We start from the raw sequence: 10,177 nt of genomic DNA, 5'->3' as shown, positions 1-10,177 counted from the left end.
TTTAAAGAAATCCTTACTGTTAATTTGTATATTTTCAGCCAACTTTTTCTCATACATCCTTTTTGATGTCCTACTTTCCTGTTTCACCAACTTTCTTGATCTTCTATAATCGTCTAAGTCTCTTTTGATGCCGGATAATTTAAATTTATGATGCTTTTCTTTAATTTTATTTCTTAAACTCTTTGTGAGCCAACCTGGTTTTTTACTTGTAGCTACCCTTTTCATTCTATTAGGAATATGTTTACGTTGAATATTCAAAAAATTATCTTTAATAATTTTCCATATCTGATCAGTGTCTCCAAATAACTCAGCTGCCCAATTCACAACAGATAACTCTTGTTGCATCCCTTGAAAACTTGCTTTTTGAAATTTTTAACCAAAATATCATTATTCCTTAATATCCATATTCAGAAAAACATTGAACCTAATAGAGCAATGATCACTTGAACCAAGATGTTCCCAATTTCCACCCTCTTGATCATTTCTATATTTAAAGTCAACAATAACTCTAAAATAGCATTGTTTCTAGTTGGTTCCTTGACTAACTAGTGAAGAAAGCCATCCTGAACAGTTTCCAAAAAAACTTTCTCCCTCATATTTGATTCTAGAATTTCCCAATCTATATGCCTGAAATTAAAATTACCCATAATTATGACTTTATTAACAGTTGAAATCTTAATCTCATTGTAAAGTTTCTGACTAATTTCATCAGTATCATTTGGTGGTCTGTAACAAATTCTCACTAAAAGTCTTTTTTTCCTTATATCCACTAATAGAAACTCAAATGGATTCAATCTCTTTGCTAATACCTTTGTTATCCTCAATTTCAATGGGATGTAACTCACATTTTACATATAAAGCCACTCCTCTTCCCCTCTTTAATACTTTATCCCTATTAAATAGCCTGTAACCCTGTATTTCAAAAAATTTCTGTCACGATAATCATCTATGTTTAACCATGTTTCAGTTATTCCCATTATATCAAAATCCTAATCCTCCATTCCTACCAGTTCTCTAAAGTCATCTTTTTTATTTCTTATACTTTTAGCATTACAATAGTAACAATTAAGCCTATCCTTATAACTACTTCTATGTTCATTCACTATGCTAAACTTTTATCTGCCTCTTATTCTTGTTGCATTCAGATTTTCCTGGCCCTTACCACTATCTAGTCCTAGTTTAAAACTTCCCTTACAACTGAGTTAATAGCCTTAGCAAACAAGCCAGACCCTACTCTATTTAAATATAAAAAAACATTCATTGCAAAAAACTCCCTTCTTCCACTGAACTGATTCCACAAGTCCAACCAGCCAATCTGCTCATCCTTATATACTAACCTAAGCCTATCATTTAGCCATAGTGACCTACTTATAACTTCATCCCCACAGTTAATTCTGGGCATTATCTCTGACAAAATTAAGTTATGGCCATTTTCTTTAATTGCCTTTATCAACCTCTTATACTTATTAATTAGCTTGTTTTCATATTTTTGTGCCACTTGTTAAAACTTTCAAGAAACACATTTTAAGGTCAATTTTATATGTTAATGCTAACTATATTTCAAGAATTTATCTAAAAAATATTTTAGAATCATTATTTTTTCATTTTCTGGCCCTTAATGTAATTCAAGAAGAAAAATAAAAAGTCCATATTTACATTTCTGCACATCTGCTAAGAGTTTTGCCTGTAAATAAAACAACCCACTTCTTGATTTTATTTAGAATTTTTCTGCCCATACCAAAAAATAACTTTTTTTGCTGAGAATGTATCACCTTTTGAGAAAATATTATATATTTTTTAATCATCAAGTGCTTCATTAATTTTTCTACAATCTTTGGTTGACATCTTGTGTAACATGCAGACATGTCATGTTTTCAACATTCTGTAGTGATACACAGCAGTTAAAATTAAAGTCTGTTGATAGACTTAAACCAAGATCTTCTGTAATGAATAAGAAATTTTTAAAGTTTTTTATTACTTAGACTTTAATTACATAGTGGCAATACATGGTCCAGTAAGTCATTAAGATTACCTTTTTTTTATTTGTCTGTTTCTTTGTTCTTTTTTGTAGGTGATGTCTTCTCTGCTCGCAAGGATATTTCAGTGTTGTATGAAATATCTGGATTAAATGACTTGACATTGAAAAATCCTTTGCTGGCTGATTATGATATTGACCTGATATAACAGCTGACCAATGCTGTGAGGTTATAAAAGTCATGAGGTGAAGCTGCCAACTGGAGAAAGAAAGTGAGTTTACCTGTTGAATTCAAGCACACTTTCTTTGTTCAGTTTTCTTTGTGACTAGTTTGGCAGAGATTCAACTTTAAGAATGGAAAGTTAATGAGCTACTCACTAATCCAGTAGAGGTGATCGTCCACTTGTCTATACAGGTATGCATCTTTTGTTGTTGGTGTTGTTGTGTCTAAATAAAGATTGTGATTATTGTCCTTTAAATACATCCAATTTGTTTCTATGCATGCAACTTAAAATTCTGTCAAATTATCAACTACAGAACACTCCGTTATTTCCTAATAGAATCTGCTGTTATTGTGGGTTTACTTGTCAGGAAATTGGTTTTATGTGAAAATACCACACTTGTTATTGTATCACATCAAGTGCTTTAACCATTTAGTAATGAAACACAGCTTTGAAAACAGCTATTCAGAAAGTTTAAATATGATTGAATAAAGAAAGAATTAACTATTATTTCATAGCAGGGTAAATATTAGGTTTAATGTTTTTTTAGTTTCAGTAAATGCTCCTGTCATTTGTGAATTGTGAAAATATTAACGTGTTAAAGTATATGTTTGAAAGCTGAAGAATTTTTCTTTGACAATAAGGCATCAAATGATTTGAGATAGATGAGCTTATACAGCTTGGAGATGGATTGAATTTGGAACAAAGAATACTTTATTGCACGTTTAACAGAGTAACAAATATACAACATTTGGAGAAGGTTTTGTCATCATCAAATACAAGTAATTTACCTAGACACAGGGATATATATATATATATATGTATATAAAATATCAAAGATGTCAAATGACTGGAGATTGCTTAAGTATTAATAAAGGTATCTTGTTGATGGTTGATTTTTTGTTTTCAGTATTTTTCTTTTTAATAGCTCTACTATGGTTTTATTGATTTGCAATGCTTGTAAATATGAGGACTTTTATTATGTTCACTAAATAAAATAATAACATCCTCAAATAAGATTAGTTAAGTTTACTGTTTGGTAAGTGTGGTAGCCTTGTAGGTGGCTGCAAAATAATCAATGATTCAAATCTTTATTGAATATTATTTTTGTTTATCCTATTTATATAAAGTGCATAAATGAATTAGCAACTGGTTACTTAAATATTTCTAATCACAATCACAAAATGTTTAAATAAAAGCATTATTATACTTATCAGTTCATTTGATTTACAGAAGATCAGTGAGGGATTATGGCATATTTTGAAAACAAACATAATGGCAGATGTGTGGTAGTGATGATGGTATATAGATGACTTTAGCAATTAAGAAATTAGTTCTTCATTTGCCAAGTAGCAAATGTTCAGATTGTTGTTATGGGTGAAATGAAGGGTAATTTAAAAATTACATAAAAAAACAAAAGAAGGTATAAGAAAATAATGTTGAAATGTGCTTTTGTTAGCAATTTCATTTAAATTATCTGGTGAAACTAAATCAATGTCAAGTCCATGTAATAATAATAAATTGTTTTATTTTCTACTTAATGTTTCAACAAACTTGAACACTGTTACACTGCTGTAAATTGCTATAGGGGTATGTTTTATATGACATTAACTAATGTAATACAAATCAACTTAATTGTACAAAGTAACCATGATAGCTAACACACTGACTGTTTCATTCCCTATCTTGAAAAAGTCTTACACACTTCAAACTGTTTTGTATTTATAATTTACATTCAAATGTGCGAGAGGGAACTTGGTGTTAATTTGTAGAACTTTCTAGGTGGCCTACTTAACATCATTTATGATCTGCAGCTCCTTCTAGCTATCAAACAGATTACATGATTAAAAATGCATCATACAACACTGCTGCCTTTCTGGAACAATCCTAATAGAAAAATAAAATGCTACATTAAATTGTTCATTCAACAAGTCTTTATGGTGGTTTTCTCTCCTCAGGCCCATGGTATATAGATAGGATGGCATCTTGTCTCTTGTTGTCACTTGCCATTCTCTTACTGAGGCAGTCTGATGAATCTGCTGGTAGCTCCAACTTTGATGATCCTCTGGAAGTAGTCTTCATAGGAACTCTGGACTGCTCAGCAGGTTGAATTTTGTTGAGAAGTTCTTATCTGGAGTTACTCAGTTGGCCATTCTCTCACTAACAAATTTCTAAAGACAATTATGAAAAATGACCTTTGACTTGGATCACCTCTCCTTTTGGATTCTGTAAACCACGTCATTAATTTTATTTAAGTGTATAGAGATTAAGGAACACCACCACTGGAATACATGACTTTACCTGGGAAAAACTTAAATCAGCAAGTGATAAAATTTCACTACAATATAAATGCTGGTAAGATTAGATTCCATTGGAGTGGCATGTTATAGTTGTACAATACCTGTTACAAAAAAATAGAAACGCAAAAATTAAACAGGGTCTGGGAAGGGCCATAATCTCTACTTATCCTGGGTAAGATGCTTTGGAGAGGGTAATCGTTCATTGTTACAAAGTCCATGAAAGGGAAAATAGCACAGATCAGACACCTTATTGTGTGCTCTAGTCTTTAGTATTTGAAACAATTATATAGGACAAAGATAAGCATTGGGTATAAGATAGAATAATATAAACTATATATTTATATCAGATCTAATGCTTTAGAAGATATTGCACCATTTCTTTTAACAAAATGAGTTAATGCATAATATCTTATTCAATTGCTTGCAACTTTCTCCTTACACAATGAGGCCTACCTTAATTTTTGCATATGTTTGTTAGAATGAAATAGATAAAAAATCAAATAACATTTGTGTGCAAAAATAAAAACTTACTAAAATGTTGAATGTGTGTGTCTCCTTACATGAAAATTAATCATTTTATGTAATAAACAATATTTTAGGCAGAGTAAAAAAATTAAAAAGATACTGATGAATCTTGAGTAACAGAACCTATGATCATGGAAAGAATATAGCTTGTAGGTTAGTGGTTATGGTGTACTGCATAATGACATATTTGTTACATAGTGGTTTTTAGTTAATTATAATTCATAAATTTGCTAAAGCAATCAAATATATATCTCAAAATGTCCCATAGTTATTGTGATGTATTATGGAAATGTCTTTTTCTTCAGACTTGAAGACATATTGTGAGTTATTAATTTTTACTAATGAAAGGTTAAAGGTGGTAAATTACCATACAGTGGTCTGAAAAGGGTTAAAATTGTACTCCTGTAGTTCTTGGAGCCATCTTGTTATTTGGCTTTCTGGATTGCAAAATTTTACCAACCACTTCTAAGCTGCATGATCTGTCTGGAGTGTAAACTTTTGTCGATATAGATAATGCTCAAAGTGACTTAAGGCTTGAAAAACACTTAGTAGTTTCTTGTGCATTGTACAATACTTCTTTTCTGCAGCATTTGTTGCTTTGCTATAATAGGCAGTTGTATTCCCATGTTTTACTTATGACAAAACTACTCTCACTGCAAAAATCACTGGCATGTGTATCTAAAATGAGAGGATCTTCCAAAGTTGGGTATGCTAATACCAGAGTAGTGGTCAATTCCTTCTTTAATTTTTTGAATGCTTGTTCACAGTTAGCAGTCTAACAAATCTTATTTGATTTCTTAAGTAGGTTGTGTAGAGAACAAGCTATGTAAGAGAAAGACTTACAAAATGCTGATACTAAGAATACACTCTAAGAAATTCTCTTACCTCACTCAGGTTCTTTGGTGTTGGCCAGTTCTGAACAGAGTCAACCTTTGATGAATCTGTATACACTTCCTCTCTGCTCACTGTCTCTCATAAAACTTGCCTGTTGGTGGAATAATTCACACTTCTTAGAGTACCTGATGATGACAAAACCCTGTCGAAACGTTGTACATTTGCTGTTATGTTAAACTTATATTAAAGCTTTTCTTCATTACCCATTCAAGCCATCTCCAAGCATTATTACACTTCTTAGAATTCAGCTTAAGGTTCTCTTTCCTCAACTGTTCTAAAACCTTTCTTAGTCATTCTAAAGCATTATCATGGATCTTCCCATATTGATTATGTCAGCCAATTACATGAATATAACATTATAGGATAGTTCAGACAAAGCATACTCTATTAATCACTAAAATAGAGCAGAATATTATATTATCCAAATGGTAACATAACAAATTGCCACAATACATTTTCAGCAGTAAAGGGTGTTTTCTCTCTCTGCTTGCTTTGTCACTTTCCATTTGTCATTATTCACTCTTAAGACCCAATGTTGAAAACCATTTTGATCCCAATAGAGCATGGTAGAGTCAATCCTCTTTGTCACTTCATTCATCTTCCGATAGTTTATACAGAACCTTGTGAATCTATCCTTTTTCAAAAGAACAATAGGTGATGCCCAAGGACTAGCATTTTGTTCTGTCACTTCTTGTTCTTTCATGAATTCTATATATTTGAAAGCTTCAGCCTGTTTTACAAGAGGAATTCATATGGCTAACTGATATATTTAGGCTGTATATCCAATATCAGTCTTGTGAGATATTTTATTTGTTCAGCATAAATCATGAGGTCCATTGGTTATATAACCGTTGACACTTATCATTCATAAAACCTCCACAACTGTGGCCGTACATCTTTTGTAAGTTATTCTTATGTGAGTGTCTAACATCAGGTTTCTTATATTTTTCTTCAAAGGGTGACTTCTTTTGATGTGGAAGTACTACCTGTGTAGCTCAAATCTTGTAATGTTCCATCCAGATTTTACACAGATCTTAATATTTGTTGTGTTCATTGCCCTAATGATATTTTTATTCTTTAAGTCCACAAGAGTTCTACCAACCATTAATCTATCAGAACATGTTGGCGTGTTTGGTTCTGTTATGGTCCAGTTACTAGATGTACATTTATTTTTAACAAGTCCTCCTATAAATATTTCACTCCTAGTTGATAGAGGATGTTCAAACTCTGATGTAGTAATTGCCATTTAGTGCACAGGGGTCTTCTTGTAACAGACTGTAAAGCTATTTGAAGCTAGTCTAATCTCGCATTTATGTCTCAGCATGTAGATAGTTCCCAATAAGCACTCTTCCTTAATGTCAATCACCCACATATCATAAGGTGTAGAGAAGTTTCCTACAGTAAAAGTAATTTCTAACTTTATTTTTGTTGTCCACTTGCTATTTTCATAACTCCTTCTGTCTTTATCTCCAGAGGGCAGTTACTCACCTTTCATTATCAAACTGGTCAAACAGTTGTAGCTGTAAAACCTGTGTTGATCAACGTGTTTCAAGGCTTCCCGTCTATAAATCTGTGGATTTGTTTCTTTAAATAGTGAACTTCTTATCTCATATGGGGCAGATGGGGTATTCTTAGTTGTACTTTGCCACTTAAATCCAGCTAGTTTCTGTTTCCCAATGTCTGGTTATCCTCTTATTATTCATTTGATCTGGTTGGGCTTAAAGAGTCATTCTTGGGGTATTGTCTCCTTGATGTCTTAATAGCTGACAATTCTTCACAGTCTCAGATGTACTAACTAGTTTTCCCAACTCTATAACAATTCCCTTTTTCTGGTACCCTTTGGAAGGTGTTCTTATTCCCTACAGGCTTTTCTTTACAATTCATGGAAATATGTTCTATTATAAACCATCTTTCTACCTTCATTTTCTGGTTATTCAACTATGATTTGTCTGTCTCCATCATCACTGGTTATCAGGTGGCAATATCCACAATTTCTCTTTTCTTTGTACCATAGAGTGTTTTCTTCCTCTATCCTCTTCTCTATATTTCAATCCTTCTATTTTCACCAACCCCCTCACACTTCTCTTATGCCTGACTGAGACCTCAGTATGGATTTGCATGATCCCACATGTGACTCATTCGAGCTATCAGCTTCTTGCTCTTTATACCACCTTCCTCTTAAAACTTATTTACTCCTCTTCCTCACCTGTGGTCACTGTCATTCAGAAATGTATGTAAATAATTCTTCTTATACACCTTTCCATTGTATCAATATACTCCTTTATTCAGATTAGTCTTTCTTCCTAATACCTCTGCCATTCAGGAAGATGACTGCATTTTCTCTCTTATCTCCCTTTTTTTCCATCGCTCACCTCTACAATCATTCAGATCCAGTCTGGCTACTATGTCCTGTTCTGGCTGTATGATGTTATTTATCACTTCCCTTCCCTTTTGGAATCCTATCATTCTCTCTTCATATCCTGGAATCCCTTTTCTTCCAGGGACACCTCATCTTCTACCTTTATTGGATGGGTCTATCAACTTCTGTTGGTATATGCACCCACAGATGTGGATACTTGCAAGCTGTTCACTTTTCTTCACTTCAAGTGTGTAACCTTACTCATTCTTTTGCTGCCCATTTTCCTCAACCAATACACAAGATCCTCCAGGCAGTCATGTGAACTACACCCCACACTGTTGTTACTCATTATCTTCACCATCTAGCTGTTGCATCTCCTGAGGGTTTTTGACTTCCTCCAATCACCATTCCTCAATCAACCCATCATCTCTAGACAGGTAAGTATAAATTCCTTTTCAGAGACCCTTTTCATTTCATACGATCCCAGCAGGGTATAGTTACCAAAAATCTATATTAAGCCAGCATAATAGAAAGCACCCATACCATCTGCTGTGGCTCTACCAGCACCCACTACAAGATGGGTGTTTTGCAAGATCACTTGAGGTATTCTTATGGTATATATATATATATATATTTGTTAAAATGTCCTATCCAGACTGTACCAATTCCATGGACCGCCATGAAAAAAGTTAGCACTAAGGATGTATTCTGCCCACATCTTTGGCTCGCACTAGCTGGCTTTTAAAAATAGGGTTTTGCAGTCACTCATTTTACTGTGTCCAATAAAAACCTTTCTGGCTGGAGGTCTGATGGGGATCCAGACACTTCTCTGTGTTTTCCCAATGTGAATCCTCACCCTTTTCATAAATTGGTGGACCATATAGAACCTTCTCCGGTTGGGCTTTGCACAATATGGTGAGAAGTGGGACAGTTCTGACACTGTCAGTATAGTACAGGTCACCCTTCTAAACCATAATTCACACCACTTGTGCCCTCTTCCTTCAACCAGAGTCTGTTCAACAGAGTTGATGTGAGCATGTAAGGTATGGTCTGAATGCAACTCAATCACGTTACACATATTGACTTACTGACCACTTGTATGCAAGTCCATGGACAGTATGTTCTCATTCTCTGTCCCTGCAATACATGGGGCTCATTTGCCTCTTTCCTTCTTACATTCTGGGCAAAGGATATACCTGGTCAGAAGGAGATTCAGTCACCCATGGGTGTGCTTTTATAGAGTCCCTGCAATTGGATGTTACACTCCATGGGCTTCCCTTTGGGCACTTTCTGAAGGGAGCTTATCTAGGTAAAATTTTAGACCAGCCCTTCTACCAATTCAACTTGAGATTCTAGATAGATCACTTAGGTAGGATTAAAGAAACTAATATGTTGAGTGAAGGCTATAATGACACTAGGCTGTGTAATTTAGATAGGATTAAAGAAACTAGTATGTTGAGTGAAGGCTATAATGACACTCGGCTGTGTAATTTAAGTAGGATTAAAGAAACTAGTATGTTGAGTGAAGGCTATAATGACACTAGGCTGTGTAATTTAAGTAGGATTAAAGAAACGTATGTTGAGTGAAGGCTATAATGACACTGGGCTGTGTAATTTAAGTAGAATTAAAGAAACTAGTATGTTGAGTGAAGGCTATAATGACACTAGGCTGTGTAATTTAAGTAGGATTAAAGAAACTAGTATGTTAAAATTCTCAGTGGATTACAGGAATAATTGGTACTTAGTTATGTATTTATTTATAGACCCCTCGACATGGATTCCTGTACGTGGTGAGGGGACCTCCCAGGGAAGGTTCTGTATTTTCAGTTACATCTTCTGGGATCTAAACATCCACCCACGTGTTTGCTGTGCGTGGTGATCCGTGAAGGGGAGGAGAGGATCC

At 33.9% G+C, this 10,177-nt stretch overlaps 1 protein-coding gene across 5 annotated transcripts in view; it reads left to right on the top strand.

Moving 5' to 3' along the window:
• LOC106469253 overlaps nucleotides 1-10,177 on the top strand; it is a 35,622-nt gene that overhangs the window by 14,102 nt on the left and 11,343 nt on the right. For 2 of the 5 annotated variants that reach the window (XM_022397716.1, XM_013929731.2), the window contains exon 2: nucleotides 2,072-2,390. The exons of 1 other annotated variant lie outside the window; for it this stretch is intronic. Coding sequence is in view for 1 of the 4 variants with exons in the window: in XM_022397715.1 (XP_022253423.1) it covers nucleotides 4,546-4,551 (6 nt within the window). In the remaining 3 variants the exon portion in view is untranslated. Of the gene's footprint in view, nucleotides 1-2,071; nucleotides 2,391-4,530; nucleotides 4,552-8,442; nucleotides 8,712-10,177 lie in introns of those variants that run through there. 2 more of the 5 variants (XM_022397715.1, XM_022397717.1) reach the window with 2 other exon arrangements.

The sequence above is a fragment of the Limulus polyphemus genome, unplaced genomic scaffold (assembly GCF_000517525.1).
Source record: "Limulus polyphemus unplaced genomic scaffold, Limulus_polyphemus-2.1.2 Scaffold3377, whole genome shotgun sequence".
Lineage (NCBI taxonomy): Eukaryota > Metazoa > Arthropoda > Merostomata > Xiphosura > Limulidae > Limulus > Limulus polyphemus.
Note: the sequence above shows the minus strand (reverse complement) of the source record. Positions and strands in the feature narration are given on the sequence as shown.